Source organism: Serinus canaria, chromosome 4 (assembly GCF_022539315.1).
Source record: "Serinus canaria isolate serCan28SL12 chromosome 4, serCan2020, whole genome shotgun sequence".
Classification (NCBI taxonomy): Eukaryota; Metazoa; Chordata; class Aves; order Passeriformes; family Fringillidae; genus Serinus; species Serinus canaria.
The window spans coordinates 69424078-69443907 of record NC_066317.1 but is presented as its reverse complement, the minus strand read 5'-3'; the positions used below and the strand labels follow the sequence as shown (position 1 = coordinate 69443907).

The window sequence follows — 19830 nt, the reverse complement described above, 5'->3', positions numbered from 1 at the left end:
CTGGCCCTGGCCCCCAGTCCCCCCACCCCTCATGTCCCTCTCTGCTCACAGGCGTCCACATCCCCGACAGGGGATGGGAACAGAAGCCTCAAGTCACCGCCACTGCCACCACCCAAGTCCAAGCGACTGTCACAGCTATGACCTGCTGCCACCTCCGGCTGTGCTGTCTGCAGGGGCCACCCCTGCCCAGAGTGCCCGTGTGCCCAGCCAGCTGCTGGACCCACAGCCCTGCTTGATTCTCACCTGCTGGAGCAGCTCTTGCAGCACTGATACCCAGAGCAGAGTCCCTGTGTGCACCAGGCACTGCCACCCTGTGTCCCACCAGCTGGGCTATTGCCACCCTTCAGATGTCCCCTGGGGCTGGGACCCACCTGGCCCTGGATGCTTGCTATGCCTCTGGAGCCATGCTGAGCTCCCACACCTGCAGGCCCTCCCAGCCATGAGGACACCCCTCCCTCCACCCGAGCTGCCCATGGACTGTGCCAGTGGCAGGAGCAGTGACTTCCTCAGTGGCATTTCTGTGTGATTCCTGCTCCCCACTCGTGGGACAGCTCCCCCACCCATCCTGCAGCACCAGGACACGTTCCTGGCCCACAATGCACAGGAGCCAGCCAGGTGTGCACACAGGCCCTGGCAGCCTCACTCTGCAGTGTCACCTCTTCTGCCCACACCTGCCACCTGCACCAGGCAAGTGTCTCTGCCCTGACTGGCTATGCCACACTCAGCTCCCACCTCTGCACAGCAGCCACGGCTAATAAAGGGCAAACACATCAGCCAGGCACCTGTGTGAGCCCCAGCACCCACCCCTGCTTGCCCACAGCCCACCCAGGGGCTCATCCCCAGCTGGCACCACCCCGAAAGCAAAGGGAGTCACCCCTGTGCAGCAGGGAAGGGCCCAGTGGTCACTTCCCAAGCCAGGCTGTGCTCCCAGACACAGGGAGGGGACTCGCTGCTCAACCCCTGAGCTGGCACAGGGCTCTTTATTGAGGTGGGCTCAGTTGTATTTACAGTCTGTTACAGGGGGACCTGGAGCTGTAACCAGGGGCTGGGGAGGGCAGGGGCTGCCTGCAGCTGGGAGCAGCCATCAGTGGGTTCCGTTCTACAGGGACAGTGGGATCAGCTCCTGGGGCAGGGCTGAAGGACAGACAGACAGACAGACACGGGGCCTGGGAGCGGTCAGGCTGCTGCTGCCGGGCTCTCCCTGCATTCCCAGCAGAGCAGAAGGTGCTGCCTGCCCAGCTCCTCACAGAGGGTTGGCTGAGGAGGCTGCCAGGCGCTTTCCAATGTAGATCCTGGATTGGAGAGAGTGGCTGTGAGGCACTGGTACAGGCTGCTGGGCCCCAGCAGGACAGGAGCAAGGGGAGATGATAGCAGACCAGTGCAGCTGCTGGGAGCAGGGGTGACAGCAGCCCAGGATGAGCAGCCCAAATTCAGGAGTGTTCCCTCCTCCCCCAGCCCCATGGTGAGAGCCACAGACACTCACCCCAGCCCCAGGGTCAGCAGGTGGCTGAGCAAGAGCGAGGGGATGAAGAGCAGCAGCAGCTCTGAACTGAAAAGTCTCTTCTTCCTCCCCACTGCACCTCCCTGCAGGCTCCACAGCACTGGCTGGGGGGAGCACACAAAGGCAAGTTCCCTGGGAAAAGTTCATGGTTAACAGGGACACAGGGACGGCAGGACAGGCATCAGGAGGATGTGCTGGTGGGGGACACAGGACTTACTCTGGAGACAGGTACCGAGGGCAGCGGGTACAGGCCCAGCCCAGAGACGCTCTCAGGCGTCGCTGCCTCCACTTGGCTTCCTGTGGCACATCCCGCTGGAAGGAGACACAGGGCAGGTCAGAGCAGGGCCTGGGGGCACAGCAGGGTGTGCCAGGGACAGCTCCCTCACCTGCCGGGGGTGGGGGCAGCTGGGCTGGGGCTGGCTGTGGGCAGGCAGCACCTCACTCTCCCCTGGCTGATCACTCCCATGGCTGGTTCCGTTGTCATCCCAGGCTGGAGAGCCCAGCACGAGCAGGGCCCTGCAAAGAGAAACCCTCAGTCACTGAGCCCAGCCTATGGCCCCCTGCCCCAGCCCCAGCTCAGCAGGGCTCTGGAGCCCGGCTCCCCCGTGGGACTCACCCGTCACTGCTCTCTGTCTCCAGCTGGGCCTCCAGCAGCATCCGCTCCACGTCAGCGTGGCAGGAGAACGGCGAGGGCACCGCCTCGGGCTCGGGGCAGCCTGGGCCACAGCGCAGCTCCACCCAGGAGCCTGGGGGGGCTGTCAGCCCCTGCGCTGCTCCGGGCCCACCCCTGCACCCCAGCCCATCCCGGGATGCCGGGAGCCCTCTCCAGCACACCCCACACCCCTGACCCAGGACATCCTGTGCACCCCAGGACGGGCTGCTCTCCCGGGACCGGCATCTGCCCCCACCCCCGCGGTGCTCATCAGCCCCGTGGTGCCCCCACCGACCCAGCTCCTGGTGCACTCCAGCCTGCCCGGGATCCCCGCGCTCCCCGGTGCACATCAGCCCCCCAGAAACCCCGCCTGGGCTCCCCATGGACCCGCCCCCAACCCACAGTGCACATCACCCACCCGGGGCTCCCGGTGACCTAGACCCCCACGTGTGCACATCAACCCCTTCACCCCCGGGCTCCCCACTGTCCCGAATCCCCGGTTCCCCGGCCCGCCCGGTGTCCCATTGTCCCAAACCCCTCGGCGCCCCGAAACCCTCGGTTCCCCGGCTCGCCCGGTGTCCCATTGTCCCAAACCCCTCGGCGCCCCGAACGCCCCAGTTCCCCGGCCCGCCCGCGTGTCCCATGGCCCCGATCCCGCCCCGGTGCCCCGGTTCCCCCCGGACCGTCGTCGCCGGCTCCCGCCATGGCCCCGCGGCTGCTCCGCGCGCAGCCCCCGCCACTGACAGTCACGTGACGCCCGCGAGCCCCCATGTAAATAAAACCACCGGCACCGAGCGCCGGTCTCTTAAAGGGGCGCTGGCTCCGCCCGCTGGGGCCCGCGAGCCGCAGCTCGCCCGGCAGCGGCGTCCACACCGCGTTGCCTCTTTAAGCGGCGCCTACGTGCGGCGCGCGAGCAGGCGTCGGCTGCGGCGCGTGCAGACCCGCACGGAGCCGGCCCGCCTCCGCCCCCTGTCCCGCTGTCTCCGCCCCCTGTCCCCCTGTCCCCGCCCCTCGCCCCGGTGCCCGCACAGCCCGAGCCGCGCCGGACGCTGCCGCCGTTTATTTCCGCCGCCAGGGGACGCCCCAGCCCCGCCCGTCCCGTCCCGCCCGAGCGGGGCCCGCGCGCTCCCGGTGCCACCGGCCCGGCCCGGAGCTCCGGTCAGGGGATGCCAGCGGCCCGGTCCGGCCCGGTCAGGGGCTGCCGCCGGCCCTTGCCGCGCCGTGCTTCTCAGTGAACCGCCTGCGGGAGAGAGCGCCCTCCCTCAGACACCGCGGGGCTGGCACCACCAGAGGGGCCTCCCGCAAACCCACCCGGGGATCGCCCGCCTGGCCAGGAAGCAGCCCCGGGGGACCGGGGTCACTGCGGGGACACTGCAGCAGCCCAGGGCCGGGATGGCTCTGCTCGGACCGTTTCATCCCGAGCTCACCTGGAGCCCAGGGAAATGGGTGAAGGAGCAGGAGCTGCTCTGGGAGGGGCACGGGCTGCCAGGGCTGCCCACAGCAGCTCATGGTGGCCCAAGACCACCCTCTGTGCCTCAGCAGATCCCAGCCCGGTGTTCCAGTCAGGGATTCCCAACAGGACAGTTCCCTCAGCACCACTGCAGCCACCCACTGAACAAGAAGCCCAGGCACACTCAACTTCCCCTCAAACACATCCTCAATTTTCTGTGTCCTCCTAAACCAAGACCCACACACCAGATATGGCCAGGATTTACCTTACGAAAAGCCTGCACAGAGATCAAACTCACTCCCTGTGCCCTCACACAAAGGAGCATTAAGGGAGCTGTCCCTGGTCCCAAACAGGAACGTCCTGCCCACACTGAGAGTGCATACAGTGCCAGTGGGACCCCAGAGAAACCCAGTCCCATGGGGGCTCCTGTCAGCCAGACATGGAAAATCCAGTGCCTGGGGCACCTTGGGTGCTGCTGGGGCTGCCTTCTGGCAGCTTGAGCAGGGGGAGATTTTGTGTGGCCCTGGTACGGGGAGGTGTGGGGGGCTCTCACCTCCTGGCATAGTCGTACAAGGCTCGTTTCCTCTCCTGCAGGGACAGGTGACGCTCCACGGGGGACTTTGCAAATTGCTTTGTAGCTGGCTGGAAGGGAAAGCACAGGAGCCATCAGGACAAAGATGAAGCAGGGGCCTCCTTGGTGGCTCCGCAAGGACCTGGCTGGTGCTCCATGCCCCTGGCTAGTCCTGAAGACAAAACCAGCAGAGCAGGGAGACACAGCCCCAAAGTACCTTGGAAGAAGGCGCAGCCACAGAGCCCTGGATGCCAGAAGCAGCTGCAGCCTGGGAGGTAGATGGGGCAGGCAGGTCTCCAGCCTCTTTACTCTCAGGGAAGAAGGGAACTCTCCCCTCCAGCAAGTTGGCAATGGTGGTGTCCACACAGTTGGTTTGGACTGTGGGGACAAAGGGAGCCATTAGAGATCAGGATGCTCCATCCTGGCTGCCACGGTGTACCAGTGCAGCGGGGACAAGGTTTCTTCTTTCAGAGCACAGAAGGTGCCCCAACATCCCTGCTGCCACCCCTGCTCACCCAGGTCTGTCCTGATGACCTCCAAGGGCACATGAGGCAGCACCTCCTTGACCTGCTGTGCCATGACCACAACCCTCACGTCCTCAGGAGCACCCCCGGGCAGGCTGGGGGGCACCCTGGGCCGGGCCGCCAGGCGCTGGCTCGAGGCTGCAGGAGAAAGAACAGCGGGCACAGGGTGAGTTTGTCACTGAGAGAAGACAGAGACCCCCACAAAGCAGAGCCCAGGCTGAGGTTCTGTAGCCAGGATCCCCACCTGGGGCAAAGGGCAGCCTTTGTGCCGTGTGCCTCAGCCTCTTCATGTGCTCGCTCCTGTCGGCAGCGGTGATCCGTGTGGATACCACACCCAGCTCCATGGCCAAGAGCTGTGGAACACAGAGCAGTCACACAAAAACCACACAGCACACACAGCCCCTCCAGGCTGGGGAGCATGCCAGGGCTACATGGAGCCATGCTGAGGGCAAGAGGGCTGGGAACTGATTTCTCCAGGGCCTCTGGGATGCATTGCAGTGTTGCAGAGGGCACAAGAAGGATCAGGAATTGCAATATCATCCTGCCAAAACAGGCTGACAAGGAGGTATGAGATGTCTGGAGCTGTCAAATACCCAGCACATACAGGCAGGGTGGAGGAACAATTGCTTTGTATGATTTGTGGTGTTATAAAAAGGGGGTGAAAGGTTTGAACTTGATGGGAAAAGCCCTGACAGCTGCAGAAAGGCTCAATATGGGGTCATGAAATAACTGAGGTCTTGCAAGGGAATAAACATGTTCTGTTGGAGTCCTAGATGCTGAGAATTTTAGACTTTCTGTGATGACAGACTCTAGCCCCCAAGAGAACACTGCATCTGACCTGAGGAAATACAGAAAGCTTCTAAAATTAAATAATAGAACTAAGATTATGAGTGTGTAGTTTGATTAGAAGTGTGCAATATCATGTAGTAAAAAACTTGGAGTTTAAAGCTTTAGAATATAATAATATATATAACAAAATAAAAGTTTTAAAACAAAAACTAGTCCTTCTTCTTCATAAGTTTAAGTAGTATTTTATAACTAAACAAAAAATCAACATTAAAAAACACAAGTAGTTAATTATTAAGATAAAAATAAAGTGTAATTTCTTAATTAGTTTTTCTTTTAAAAAAACTTGTAAAAATAAATACATACCCATTTTATAACTTATTAATAAAATACTACAAAACTCACTACTTATAAAACTATAACATAAATTAAATAAAAACCCATCTAAGTCTAAACCCAAAATAAAATCTACAGCTCCCTCAGCACCCTCCATGCACCCTCAAAAGTGCCCACCCAGTGCTGGGGGAAACCCCACAACCAGCCCTGCTCCCTTCTCCAAAAGGCCAGAGAAGGAAGCAGCTGCTGGGGTCTGTACAAAATCAAGCCCCACTGAAACAACTCCTGCTGCTCCACTTTTTCATGCAGAGCCCAAGACTGACTCTGAGCCACAAAAAACACCTCAAGATGAACACCCTGAGTTAATAAATCAGACCTGGAGATGAAACTTTCCAGGATCTGAAAGAGCCTAGAGGGAACACTTTCAGTCCCAACCTTAATAAAAAGAAACCCCAAAACCCAACAATGTACCAGAGCTCCCATCACACACACACATCCAGAAATGCCCTCTGCACCTCTGCCTGCAGCCTGCTCTCCCCTGTGCCCACCCTGAAGAGCAGCAGTCCCACAGATCCCTGTCCCAGGCCACCTTCCTACCTCCTGAACTCGGAGCGCAAAGTCCTCACTCCGCTCGTCCGCTCGTCTGGGGACAGACGGCATCCACCTGAAAGGGGACAGCAGCACATGGAGCCACCCTGCTGGGAGCAGCCCCTGGGGACACCCTGCCAGGGGCAGCCATGCCATCCCCACCTCCAGGCTGCCTGCTCAGCCCATAGCTTTCCCCAAAGGAGCAGCGAAAGCCAACAGGCACTCCCAAATGCAGGACGTGGCGGGAGACAGAACTGGCTCGCTGGAGCTCAGGTGAGACACGAGGGAGCTGCAGTTCCCAGAAAGGCCTTAAAGAGGATCTGGGGCCATTTACATGGAAGGAGGAACCAGGTCACCCAGAATTCAGGCAGATACAACCAGGGAAAGACTTTGCTGAAATGCACCAAGTCCTACATTTGATTCCCAGTCCTTTCCACTGCCCTCATTACAGCAAAGCTAATCAGCCAGTCTGGACAGGGCACTGGACCACCCCACTCCCAAGGGACTGTAGGACAGACAGAGACACTGGGGGCCAGCACTGCTGGGCTGAGCAGCTTCAAAAATACCCCTGGAAACCTGAACTGAACACCTGGAGAGACTGAGACTTCTCTCCTTCCCCAACAGGAACCAGGAGCCCTCTCCAGGTCAGGAGCTGGACATGGCCAGGCACGGATGGTGCCGAGCCCAGCCCTGCTGAGGCACCCAGGGAGGGAGCTCTCAGTGCCACGGTGACACCACAGCCCTGCCCACCCCCAACCCTGCCCCAAACAGAAGAGAGAGACGTAGTACCTTACTTGATAAACTGTGAAGGGAACGAAGAAGGTCCAGAGCAGCTCCGTGATCCAGGAGGAGTCAGCCACACTCTGGGGAAGAGAGCACAGTGAGATCCCAGCCATGGGACAGGAGCAGGGGGGAGGGAGGTGGGCACAGCACACCTGAGCTGTGGCTGGAGGATTGGCAAAGGGGCAACAGCAAAGTCAGTGCAAGCCCCAGGGCAGCTTCATCCTCACTGCTCATCACCAGTTTTCACTTTCCTCCCACTAAGACAGCAGTACCTTACTTGATAAACTGAGGCTTTCCCTCAGTATCCCCCCATTCCCTACCAGCCTGTCTCATCAGAAAGCTACAAAAATGCCTAAAAACCTACTAATGCTTCCTCAGAACCATGAACAATCCTCCCCCATTCTGGTGGCAACAGCCTCTCTGTGATGTCCCAACTCCTGGAAGCTCTCCCAGGGAACAGCACTAGAGGAAACAGCCTCAGGTTGTGCCAGGGGAGGCTGAGGTTGGATATTGGGAAAATTCCTCCTTAAAAGGCCTGTCCAGCCCTGGCACAGCTGCCCAGGGCAGGGATAAGTCCCCATCTCTGGGGAGATTTAACAGCCCTGTGGATGTGGCACTTGGGGGCATGGCCAGTGCTGGCCTTGGCATTGTTGTAGAATGGTGGGACTTGATGGGCTCAGAGGGATTTTCCAAACAATTCTGTGGTTCTCAGACAGGCTTTGCCTGAGAAGAGGAGCTGTAAATGAGAAAAGCCCTGAAAGCCCAGGCACAAGATGAACAGAGAAGCTTCATCTGGACAAAGAGAACCTCAGAATCCTAAACCCAAATGCCTGGAGTGATGTCCACAGCCAGATTTCAGTTACACTGCCTGTGCCACAGAACAACACTGCAACACTCCATGCAACTGGAGCTGGAGAAAATTATTTCTTAACCCCAAATTTGGTGTTTGGCCCAACCCAGTGGCCTAATATACATCACACAATTACATAAGAAAACTTTCTATAAAACACCAATTGATCCATTCCAAATATCACATCTCCAATCCTTCCAGGTTCTGATGGTTTACAATCACCCCAGAAATCCACCAGGATTTACTCAGCCAATGTGCAGGAAGCACAAAGTCCTGCTCAGACTCTGAAGGTAAAATTTGAGCCAAGAAGTGACTGTAACCAGCACCTCCACAAAGACCTGCTGTGCTCCCTGACATGCAGGAGGGAAGGCATGCACAGACCTCAGAATTTCTCAAAGGAACCAAACCCAAAAAAGCTTAAGATATTCCTTATAAACTGTCCAGAACAGGAAAACTCTCCCACTTCTCTGGAGAAGTCATTCAAAATGTAACTTATTGTTTGAAAACTGCATCTTCACCCACCCTGTGGCCTGCCTCAAGTCTGTCTCAGCACCTCTGGCCTGCCAGGGGTGACCAATGCTCTGCCAAATATTCCTGCAGTTCCCATCCCTGCACACATCCAGGTGACTCCTCACCCTGCCAGGGGTTCCTTTGCCACAGAAACACCAGACCCATGAGTGACAGCCTGGTAGTTCTCTGTAGTCACCAGATCATAAATTATAAATATCAAAAATAAGAAATTCAACAAAGCAGTGCCATTGTCCTCATGGACTTTATCCCTTGTGTGGGGCTGCTCCTGCACCATGTCCTGTGTCTGTGCCAGGGGCAACAGCTCAGGAGCCTCCAGAGCCCTGCATGACCTCTGGCACAAGGGCTGCCTGCAGCTGGTCTTTCACAGCAGGGAAAGCAGCAAGAGCAGAGCAGACTGGCCATGGAAGCCAGAGGCACAGTGCCAGCCAGCTGGGCCACCAAACATCTGTCACACTGGCCAATGGAACCAGGGGTCAGTTCCCAGGAAAGGCACTGGGAACTGTGTTAGCCCTGAGCAGCTGGTTCCAGGGTGCCAGGACACGAGGCCAGGCCACACCACAGGCTCCAAAGCAGAAAGAAAAGCTGTTCCCACCCCACATCCTGTCCCTGTGCCCACCACTCACCACAGCCACCAACGGCCTCCGGACCTGCAGGGCAACGGGCTGGACCTCATCCAGGATGGAGAAGGGCCAGGAGCTGGAAGGGAGGAATTCTGCAGTGAATGACCCAGGAGCCACCTGAAGCCATTTTGTCACCATACAGCAGAGCCATTCCCAGTCACTCTATCGAATTTGCAGGGGCAGAGAGAATGATGCCTCTGACTCCATCTTATCAGAAGGCTAATTAATTACTTTATTATACTATATTACATTATGTTACATGACAGCTAAACTGAATCTGCCAAGCACTCAACCCTACACACAACTGCACAGAATCTCGTGACTGCCAGCCAACAGTCCTGACACACACACACACCTGGCCCTGATAAGCCAAGGAAATAAAACACCATCACTTTGAGTAAACAATCCCATATTGCATTCTACTTTGGCACAAACACAGGCACAGCAAATGATAAGAATATTCTTGGGAAGAATTGTGCCTGGCTTTTCTCTGTGAAGAAAAATGTAGCTACACCAGCCTGCTGCAGGAATTCCCACCCCCTGCTGGGGGAAGTCACCTGAATCGGAGCAGCCCGGCCCTGCCGTTGGTGGCAGCCTCCTCTGGGAACAGCAGCAGGGGGGGGTTCCCTTGCTGGGCCGAATATTCCTTCAGGGAATCCACCAGCTCCGCCCGGCTGCCCGTCACTCCCAGCTCCATGAAGCCCCGGGACCAGCAGATGAACCCTGGGGCACCGCTCAGGGCAGGCTGCAGGGAGAACAGCAGTGAGGAGGAAACCCCGCCCTGCCCACCCTTCCACGCCCTCCTGCCCCTCCAGGCCAACCTACAGAGGTGACAAAGTTGCTGCTCCTTAGCAAAATCCCCTCTGGGACTGAGAGTGACGTGTGATGACAGTGGCTGAGAACATGTTACTGCCAGGCCTCAGCCCCTGCTCCAGCCCCAGTTCCACAGGAAATGGATTCCAAATCATCAGTTCAGACTGTGCAGACACATGCACTCCCAGCTGCCTGTGTCCCCAGTGTTCTCTCCAGTAGTCCCTGACACACTTGGCAGGACACACTCTGCTCCCAGGAGTCCCCCCTCTCCAGGCCAGGGGTAAATCAATGGCTGTGCAGGACAAAGGAGCCACCCAGAGCCTGCTGACTCAGGAACTCCACACACAAAGAATTTTACAGGAGAGCAGGGACAGCCCAGAACTACCCAAGCACCACTGACACATAGTTCCCTTAGCACCCTCCATGCACCCCCAAAAGTGCCCATCCAGTGCTGGGGGAAACCCCACAACCAGCCCTGCTCCCTTCTCCAAAAGGCCAGAGAAGGAAGCAGCTGCTGGGATCTGTTCCCTCTTCCACCAAAATCAACCCCACTGGAACAACTCCTGCTGCTCCTCACCCTGCTCCACTTTTTCATGCAGAGCCCAAGAGTGACACTGAACCACAAAAAACACCTCAAGATGAACACCCTGAGTTAATAAATCAGATCTGGAGATGAAATTTTCCAGGATCTGAAAGAGCCTAGAGGGAAGCTAGAGAGGGAATCTGTGCCAGAAACTGGAGCGACAGGACAAGGATTAATGAGTACAACTGAAAGAGGAGCAATTTAGGCTGGATATTAGGAGGAAATTTTTGGGTGTGAGAGTGGTGAGGTTGCCCAGAGAAGCTGTAGCTACCCCTGGATCCCTGGAAGTGTCCAAGGCCAGACTGGATAGGACTTGAAGCCACTTGAGCTGGTAGAAGGTGCCCATGGCAAAGGGTGGCACTGAGTGGGCTTTAAGCCACCTTCCACTGATCCCACTGCAACCCCAAATGGGGCAGAGCTGCCCGTGCCCCGCCCTCGGGGAGGAGCCGCGGCCGTGCCCTCACCGTGTTGCAGGAGGTGAGCAGGCTGACGACGTTGTGGTCGAAGGGGGTGACGTGGTTGGCAATGAAGACCCTGGCGCCGGCTCCGCGCAGCCGAGGGTCGCTCTGACGCACCAGCAGCCCCAGCACGGAGCACATCACACGGACAATGAACCTGCCAGGGGAACACGGAGCTTCCTCAAGTCCTGCCCTCCAAAACACTACTAGGTGACATGTCCAACAGGCAACGACACAGGAATTCTGCCGGCTGGACAAATGACACTGGCACCAAATGGAAATGACACAATGACACGTCTGGTGCAGGAATTGGTGTGGGATTGGAACTGGGATGAGGGCAGCAAGTGCCCACAGAGCTCCTGAGCAGCACAACAAGCTGATCCACACCAGTCGCTGAGCACTCCAGAGGCGGCTGCCAGCACCGGGCTTGGCAGAGGAACACCTTCAAGGCTCCGGAAGACAGATTTCCTTCCTGAGCCAAGCCCCCACGGCTCGGGACACGCAGGGGTCAGGGCAGCCCTGCCATCACCCCACACCCACCCGGGGCAGCAGCACCCCGGAGCCCCCCGAGGTCACACACCGGCGCACGACGCTGTCGGGCAGGGCGCAGCTGACCAGGAACACGTGGACGCCGATGAAGACGCGCAGGACGAGCAGGCAGAGCCCCACGGGGGCGTAGAGCAGCAGGGCCAGGAGCAGGAACCCATCGGTCGGGAACCTGCAGGGGCAGAGAGCGGCCTGAGTGGCCGGGACAACCCCCAGGATCCGCCCCGCAGCCGCCGCTCGGCGTGCTCCCCCCGGCAAGTCTCCCAACCCACTTCGGGACCACCCCGGAGCCTCCCCGGTCCCCCCACGGGTCACCCCGACCTTCCTCACGGGGCTTTGGTGAGACACCCCCGCCCTCCGCTGGCCCCTCGACTCCCGCCCAGGGTTCCCGCGGTTCTCGCGCGGCTCTCCCGGGAGTTCCCACCGCGCGGGCCCCGGGCGGGCGCTCACCGATGCGAGTCGAAGAGCCGCTCGGGGCCCGGGGCCGCGGGCGGTTCCATCCCCGCCGTGCCGGCGCCTCACGGCCGCCCCGCACCCGCCGCCATCTTGCCCGCGGCCGCGCGCCTGGCCCGCGCCGGGGCACGCTGGGAACGCGCCGCCTTCCTGGTCCGCACCGCGCCGCCGCAGCACTCTCGCCCCGATCGCGGCCCTCGGTAACTCCGGCAGACCCGATGAGCTGCTCTAGCAATGGGGCTGCCCTGCCTCACTGTCGCGCCGGTTATCGGCTCATCCCGCTGGTGGCGGGACGGTAGCTCCCAACGGGACTACAACTCCCGGTGTGCCCCTCGGCAGAACGCGCATCCGGCAGGCCCGGTCTCGGAACTACAGCTCCCAGCGTGCTCCGCGGCGGAGGACAGCTTCGGGCGGACCCCACCTCTGGACTACAACTACCGTAGTGCCCCGCGGCTCAGCCGCGGCCCTGCGGGGCGTGGTTTCCTTTCAGCAGCATGGCGGCAGCGGCGCGGAGGGTGCGGATCCGGTGTATCCCGGTGCCACCGGGTGTACAGCGCTGGTGCCGAGCGCTCACCGGGACCGTCGAGCCACCACCGCCCCCTCCCCCCCCTCCTCCTCCTTCCCATCACCCGCCGCCGTCCGCCTGGGGCCGGTCTCTGGCGGCGGCGGTGGGCGCCGGGGCGGCGGCGCTGGTGCTGCTGTGGGCCCGGGAGCGCCGCCGGTCCCCGCTGAGCGCCGCCGTGCCCGCTCCGCCGCCCGCCCCGCCGCCTACCTCGCCCCGCGCCGCCTTCAACTTCATCGCTGACGTGGTGGAGAAAACGGCGCCCGCGCTGGTCTACGTGGAGATCGTGGGCAGGTATCGGCACTAGGAAGTCCCCGGGAGGGATTTGCCTCCTCCCTGCGCAGTGTGGCCCCGGCCTCTCCTGAACCGTCCCGGAGGGCTCCCACAAGTGCCTCGGGAGGGACCGACACGCGGCTGCCACACGCCGCTGCCACTTCCATGTCCTGCGGGGCCGTCTGGCGGAGCTGCCTTCCAGGCTGCCCCGTTCCTGTGCCTGGGAGCAGCACTCGGTGTTTATTTCCCTTTGTGCTCTCTAACGTTCTCACCATCCAATGCCTCCGGCTTCTCGGAGCAGCTCTGTGCAGCAGCTCTGCCCTCACCAGCTGGCTGACTGCTGCTTCCAGCTTGGTGTCACCTGTGTGCAGTGTCACCCTCGCTGCCTCACTGTGTGAGGAGGCATCAGCTGGTGCTGCTCCTTCTCTGGGTTCCTGACCCACACTGGCAATAATTCACCACCAGCTGGGCTTTGGCCTTGCTGCTCCATCCCATTTTCCATTCATTTCAGAAATTTGCATTTTCCTATGCCCTTTGTACCGTGGCAGAGGTTTCTTAAGTTAAAAGGTTAAAATTCAATACATAAGTTGAATTCAACACATAAGGTTAGCCTTAGTAGAACATAATTCTACAGGCTAAACTTTAAATGCTTAATTCATATTGCTAACCCAAGTGAATTCCAAAACTCTGTATTTCAGCTTCACCTGACTACCAGCAGAGGTTGGGGTGCTTGACCAGGGCCCTGAGTTGTGGGTCTGCTCCTGCTATCAGGAACATTTCCTGTTGCCTCTCAGGTGTTGGTTACCTGCTCCAAGGCTGGGCTCCATGTGTCCCTGCACAGGTCACAGCCCCTCCTGCTCCCACGTGCTTCTGTTCCCAGTAGGATTGCACCTTTGAGGCTGTGCACAAGTGCTGGATTCCCTCTGCATTCGTGCACATTCCCTTATTTCTGCAGACTCTTGGGACAGGGAAGAATTCCCCATTTTGCTGCCCCCTGCTGCCTCCCAGCTCCATCCCTGCCACTCCTGACCCATGCCCTCCTTGCAGGCACCCCTTCCTGGGCCGGGAGGTGCCCATCTCCAACGGGTCTGGCTTTGTGGTGTCCCCGGACGGGCTGATTGTTACCAATGCCCACGTGGTGGCCAACCGGCGGCGCGTGCGGGTGAAGCTGGCCAGCGGTGACATGTACGACGCCGTGGTGCAGGACGTGGACCAGCTGGCTGACATTGCCACCATCAAGATCAAGCCCAAGGTGTGTGCAGTGTCCTGGTGGCTGTGGGGATGCCGGGAAGAGGGGATGTTCTGTCTGTCTGTCCTGCTTTATTGGTAGTACCAATATTGTGCATGGGATGTCTCAGAATCTCTGTTGGGCAGAGTGACTCTGAGATATGTCCAAGCCTCTTTTCCCAGCCCAGTAGTTGAAAGAGTCAGGATTTTTCTGTTCTCATTCTCAAGGTTGTTTATTGTTTCTTATCTATAACATTCTTTCTCTGACTCACTCAGGTCTGTCTGGCAGGTTGGGTTGAGGCACACTGACTGCTCTCAGGGCAGTGTTATCTTTTTATACTAAAAACTACATGTACATTATTTACCATAATTTCCCAATACCTATCACCTGTGTTAGACAGTGAGCTTCTACTCTAAGCCAATCCAAAAGTGCCAACATCACCCAGAAGATGGAGGCCAAGAAGAAGAAAGACTGGACACGACCAGATTCCTTTATCTTGCCTCCTGAACCCCCATTCTAAAAACCCCAAAAACCTATTTTTCACCCTGTGACAAACTAACTGTTATTTTACTTAGACTTTCTTGATTTGTAATTCTTCATATAAAGGTTGGTAATTTGCTCCCTGGGTCAAAATCAAAGGCACAGGTGTCTTGGGCTCTGTGCCAAGGTCTCTGAGCCCCCTGGGCAGGGGCTTGAGCCCTCCAGGGATTCAGAGGAATTTTCTGGGTTCCAACAGGGATGTGTCTTGGCTTGTCTAGTCCCTGTGGGCCAAATAGCAGCAACTGTGGGGTTTCACCCCAGAGACACTTTTGGCTAGCTGGATGTTGCAGCTGGGCAAGTGGAGACAAGTCCAGGCATGCAGGAGCTCTGGTGGTGGTGGGATGGAGCTTCCTCCCGTGGAGGGGCCGCTCCTCAGGTTTCCCTCTGCTGGAGAAGCTTTAAGGCGATGGTGAAGAAAAGGAGTTGGTTTTGATAGAGGGTTTTAATCCAGAGCTTTTATTCTGGCCCACAGGCCTCTGAATCCAGCAACAGCTCCAACAGAACTCCCTGACCACGTGGTTGCTCGCTCTTTTACCTGGGGGAGGGGAGGAGGGAAGGGATAGGGAGCCCACCAAGCAGGTATGGGAGAGGAGGTCTCAAGGGACAAAGGACACCTGGATGGCCCAATGCCCCCCTGGGGGTAGAGGGCATCTTTTGAATCTGCCAATCACTCCATGCCCTTCTGGAATTCCAGGATTGACAGAGCTCAGCAAGGGTCAGGGTGGGGAAAGGAAGGGTGATTGACACGCTTGGGAGGGAATCTTCAGGGGAGAAACCCGGGGTTCTGGAGTAAACCATGAAATCACACCACACCCCCGCTTTGTCCCGCTGCCCACAGCACCCGCTGCCCACGCTGCCGCTGGGCCGCTCGGCCGAGGTGAGGCAGGGCGAGTTTGTGGTGGCCATGGGCAGCCCCTTTGCCCTGCAGAACACCATCACCTCGGGCATCGTCAGCTCGGCACAGCGCGGCAGCCGCGAGCTGGGCCTGGCCGCCAGCGACATGGAGTACATCCAGACGGACGCTGCCATCGACGTAAGGGACATGGGGACATGGGAGGGGTCACATGGAACATGGGGGTCTGGCTGGTCACCCTGGGACTGGCCTCAGGATGGGGCTTTCGTGGTCTGCTCACACTCTCTCTCCTCTGCTGCAGTTTGGGAACTCTGGGGGCCCCCTCGTCAACCTGGTGAGTGCTGCTGCTTGTCGCCTTGCTGGGGCAAGGGATGTGCTGTGTGCCCCTTGCTCTGTGCCCCTCTGGGGGTGCTGGGAGGCTTTCTGGAGGGAGGAGGGAGAGGAGGGCTAAGCCTGGCATGAGAACCTTGTGTAGTATCTGAGGCAGCTGGAGCTGATGGGGCTTTGGTGGAGAGGAGGTCTGGCTGGTGCTGGCAGGTCAGAGCCAGGGCATGCATGGACTCATCCTGTAGACTCAACCTTGGCAGGGTCAGGCAGGACCCAAGGACAGCAGCCTGGGAAGGGGTGGGCACAGAGGCAGGACCCCAGGCTGGTGCAGTCGTTCCCCTGCTCTCCGCAGTGATCCAGGCTGGGTCAGTGCTGGGATCTCTGGGATCCCAATGCCCTTTCCCTGCAGGATGGCGAGGTGATTGGTGTGAACACCATGAAGGTGACGTCGGGCATCTCCTTTGCCATCCCCTCAGACCGGCTGCGGAAGTTCCTGCAGAAGGAGGAGCAGCGCAAGAGTGAGTGGGGACCTCCCTGCTTGGGCTCTGGGGGAGGAGGATGAGAGAGGGAGACTCTGGGCTCTGCACCCTTCTTCCTGAGAAAGGCAGGAGAGCAGGAGAAGTCTTTGGGGTCTCATCTGGTGCCACAGGAAAGCTGTGCTGCTGCTGCTGCCTTGCCCTGTCTGTTTTTTCTGTGACACTGGGGAGGGACATTCTCTGTCAAAAATCTGACAAACCAGGGAAGCCAAGTCATGCTGCAAAATGCTCTTGCTGGTGCTGGGAACTGGACTGAGATGTTGCAGGGATTTGGAATGGCTCTGGATGCTGCCTGCCCTGAGGGCTGTGAGGACTCAGCCCAGCACTGTTCTGAGCACATCTCTGTTTTCCAGCCATGCCATTCCATGTCCTTTCCCTCCACAGGTTCGTGGTTTGGCAATGCAGAGTCAAAGCGCCGGTACATCGGGGTGATGATGCTGACCCTCACTCCCAGGTACCTGTCCTGAGCTCAGGGGCCAACAGGCCAGTCCTGTTGGGGCAGGGATGTGATGGGATCTTCCCAACTAACTGAGAGTGCCTGGTTTTGGGAGGATTGTCTCCACAGCTTAAGCTTTCACTCTGAAATCTCTTTGTGTTTGTGTTGGGGTTACAATGCTGGCTGGCTCATGGGTAAATTGGAAACTTGCAAGTTTGTACACTGGCAGCAGACTCTGAGCAGACAAGAAGTGCTCTACGTCTCCATAGGAGGGTGGAGCCACGTGGGGGTCAGGCTGTGCTCCAAGGGAACAAGGGACAGGACCAGAGGAAACTGCCTCAGGCTGTGCCAGGTGAGGTTGATGTTGGATATTAGGAAAACTCCTATTTGGAAAGTGCTGACCAGCCCTGGCATATCTGCCTATGGCAGTGGTGGTATCTCCATACCTGGGGGAATTTAACAGTCCTGTGGATGTGGCACTTGGGGACATGGCCAGTGCTGGCCTTGGCAGAGCTGGGGGAGTGGTTTGACTTGATCTTAAAAGTCTTTTCCAACCCAAACAATTCTGTGAAGTGCCCATGCCAGCAAGCAGGACCTGTGCTCTCACCTCTGGGAGAAGGACAACACCTGCTCTGGTTCTTTGGCTCTTGCAGCCACATTTAAGGGACCTTCAGCTGTCTTGCAGGGCTGGTGCTGTGCCATGCTGGGCAAACACCTTTTGGGGCTGTGTTCTGCCCTCCTAAAGGTCCGGTGAGTTCCCCGTTGTCCAGCAGATGGTGCTGGTAGCCGGCAGAACCCGAGGGATATGGGAGGCCAGCCCAGCCTCCTCCTCCTTCCCTGGCCAGGTTTGCAGGGACCGGCTCTGTCAGGAAGCAGCGTGAAATTCCTGGGACACGGCTCCGGGCACGCGGCTCCAGCTTCCACAGAGCCCCCGAGCCGGTCCAGGGAAAGCACCTGACTGCCAGCCTTGTTTGTGCCCAGCAGGAAGGGCTCCCAACAAGGGATTGCTCGCCTTGGAATCGTGTGACTGCCCTCAACACCCTGAGCCTTTCCATCTGGAAACCTTTCCCTGGCACAGGAAGGACAAGCTCTGTGTTGGGCACAGGCTCAGGCCCAGACCCCGTTGTCCTGTTCGTGGTGCCCAGGCCAGATCAGAGGCAGTGGGCACAGACGTGTGAAAGTCCACAAGAAATCTCTTTTTTTACCGTGAGGAGGGTGCTCAGAGCCCAGCACACATTGCCTGGAGGGTCCTTGGAGATCCTCAAATCCCAGCTGGACACAGTCCAGAGCAGCCTGCCCTGACTGAGCCTACTGGGGGTCGGGTGAGATGAACTTGAGAGGCCTCTTCCCACCTTTGCTGTGTGAAATTGGGAAGGGATGGCAGCTTGCCCTGGGCTGTGGGACAGCAGAGTTCAGCACAGACTACAGCCACGTGGGGAGCCCTGACTGGCTGAGCAGGGACCTGACAGGAGCAGAGCTGGGCAGAGACTGAGTGTGTGGGTCTGCAGGGCTTGGAGCTGATGCAGTGTTAGAGGGAAGAATGTTGTCACTGGAGAGATCCAGCTGGAGTGTTGCATCCGCTTCTGGATTTCATTCAAGACGGGTGAGGAGCAGTTGGGGAGAGTCCAAAGAGGAGCTGTGAGAGATTAAATTTGGTTTAGAAGTCCTAAAATCTGTGGGAAAGTGTGAGAAACTGTGATTGTTTAGTCTCTAGACTCAGGAGGAGGGCTCTGCTGACATGTCTGGCAGGAAGAGGGGCACAGCTTGTATTGTGTATCCTGCCCAGCTAGGGCAGAGAAGTGAAACTGCAGCAGAGGAGGGGTGGGTCTGACCCCGGGGAGGGTGATGTGACATGGGGATGTGCATCACCACAGCTCTGATCCAGCTGGCAGCTGCTCCAGGGGTTTCCAGCTCTCCCTGGTGCCATTTGGATTCTCATCCTCTCGTTTTGTCTGGAGGATGGTGATGTTTGGGGCTGGCAGCTGTGGCTCAGCAGGGTGCAGGGACACAAGAGGGGAGGTTCTGTGCCTGGTCTCTAACCCTGTGCAGCTGCAGGGAGTGGGGTGGGAGCCCCTGCTCTGCCTCCAGCTCCATCCCTGATGGTGTTGTTCTCTCTTCAGCATCCTGGCAGAGCTGAAGCTGCGTGACCCCACCTTTCCTGACATCTCCTACGGTGTGCTGATCCACAAGGTGATCATTGGCTCCCCGGCACATCAGTAAGTGCTGCCCTGTGCCTTAGGGCTGCCTGAGGGAGCAGCTGTGGGATGTGTTTTGCTCAAGTGCAGCAGGGCTTGGGCTCTAGAGCAGAAACCACCTGGGGATCTTTTCCCAGGCTGGCTGTCTTGCTGGCCAAGCGCAGCTGTAGAACCTCTGGTGCCACAGTTCCTGCTGCACTTGGAGGACGATGATGCCAAGTGTCTGCCTCACCCTGTGTGTGCTTCATCTATGTTGTCCCCTCAGGGCAGGGCTGAAGGCTGGGGACGTGGTGCTGGAGATCAATGGGACAGTGTCAAGACGTGCTGAGGATGTGTACGAGGCAGTGAGGACGCAGCAGAGCCTGGCCCTGCTGGTGCGGCGTGGCTATGACACCCTGCTGCTGAGCGTCGTCCCCGAGGTCACCGAGTAGCAGAGACCACCCAGCTGGAGCTGAGGGCAGGACTGAGATGTGTCTGTGCTGGCCAGGCAGAGACAGAGCTTGTGCAGGGCTGGAAGGGGCCAGGAGAGGGGCCTGTGCTTGGGTGACTTGCGGTGCAGCCGTTCCTCTCTGTACTCAAATAAAGCACTTTTCTAGCGGCCCCCAGGGCCGTGTCATCTCCTTCCCTGGTGGAGGCTGGGCTGTGTGGGACCTTGCTTCTCATGTCACTCCCCACATGAAACCCTGTAGCTGGGGAGGATCTTGCTGTGCCTCCAGGGACTTTATCAGTGTTGATAGTGTTCTGCCACCTGCTTGGAACCCGCCTGGGCTGGGATCTGACTCCTCTGTACCTGGCAGGCAGCTGTCGAGCCATAGATTGTGTGGCCCCTCTGTGG

General features: G+C 58.5%; 4 protein-coding genes across 8 annotated transcripts in view; 2 read left to right on the top strand and 2 right to left on the bottom strand.

The window, feature by feature from the left end:
• Nucleotides 1-773, top strand: part of LOC103823113 (dedicator of cytokinesis protein 2-like) — a 49056-nt gene extending 48283 nt beyond the window's left edge. For both annotated transcript variants that reach the window (XM_030239135.2, XM_050973875.1), the window contains exon 53: nucleotides 52-773. In XM_030239135.2, coding sequence (XP_030094995.2) covers nucleotides 52-141 — 90 coding nt within the window. In that variant the 3' untranslated portion in view covers nucleotides 142-773. The remainder of the gene's footprint in view (nucleotides 1-51) is intronic.
• A 188-nt stretch (nucleotides 774-961) lies between these two features.
• Nucleotides 962-3115, bottom strand: LOC108963282 (BCL2/adenovirus E1B 19 kDa protein-interacting protein 3-like). Of its 3 annotated transcripts, XM_030239491.2 has the most exons (6): nucleotides 2837-3115; nucleotides 2118-2247; nucleotides 1888-2017; nucleotides 1719-1813; nucleotides 1484-1633; nucleotides 962-1292 (listed from the first exon to the last, which is right to left on the bottom strand). In XM_030239491.2, the coding sequence occupies exons 1-6, from the start codon at nucleotides 2922-2924 to the stop codon at nucleotides 1244-1246; spliced, it is 642 nt and encodes a 213-aa protein (XP_030095351.2). In that variant the 5' UTR covers nucleotides 2925-3115; the 3' UTR covers nucleotides 962-1243. The 3 variants fall into 3 exon arrangements, with proteins under 3 accessions (XP_030095351.2, XP_018778696.3, XP_050829745.1); XM_018923151.3 differs by lacking the exon at nucleotides 2837-3115 and having other exon boundaries at nucleotides 2118-2828; XM_050973788.1 differs by lacking the exon at nucleotides 2837-3115 and having other exon boundaries at nucleotides 1273-1292; nucleotides 1484-1605; nucleotides 2118-2828.
• Nucleotides 3116-3205: 90 nt separating this feature from the next.
• On the bottom strand, nucleotides 3206-12336 carry AUP1 (AUP1 lipid droplet regulating VLDL assembly factor). The gene is made up of 12 exons (XM_050973785.1): nucleotides 12043-12336; nucleotides 11627-11764; nucleotides 11053-11203; nucleotides 9750-9937; nucleotides 9196-9268; nucleotides 7198-7271; nucleotides 6418-6484; nucleotides 4943-5051; nucleotides 4690-4836; nucleotides 4392-4552; nucleotides 4157-4245; nucleotides 3206-3393 (listed from the first exon to the last, which is right to left on the bottom strand). The coding sequence occupies exons 1-12, from the start codon at nucleotides 12090-12092 to the stop codon at nucleotides 3345-3347; spliced, it is 1296 nt and encodes a 431-aa protein (XP_050829742.1). The 5' UTR covers nucleotides 12093-12336; the 3' UTR covers nucleotides 3206-3344.
• Nucleotides 12337-12497: 161 nt separating this feature from the next.
• On the top strand, nucleotides 12498-19595 carry HTRA2 (HtrA serine peptidase 2). Of its 2 annotated transcripts, XM_009098153.3 has the most exons (8): nucleotides 12499-12901; nucleotides 13928-14132; nucleotides 15487-15681; nucleotides 15803-15835; nucleotides 16238-16346; nucleotides 16749-16818; nucleotides 18921-19016; nucleotides 19261-19595. In XM_009098153.3, exons 1-8 carry the CDS (start codon nucleotides 12540-12542, stop codon nucleotides 19424-19426), a joined length of 1236 nt encoding a protein of 411 aa, XP_009096401.2. In that variant the 5' UTR covers nucleotides 12499-12539; the 3' UTR covers nucleotides 19427-19595. The 2 variants fall into 2 exon arrangements, with proteins under 2 accessions (XP_050829743.1, XP_009096401.2); XM_050973786.1 differs by lacking the exon at nucleotides 15803-15835 and having other exon boundaries at nucleotides 12498-12901.
• Nucleotides 19596-19830: the final 235 nt, after the last annotated feature.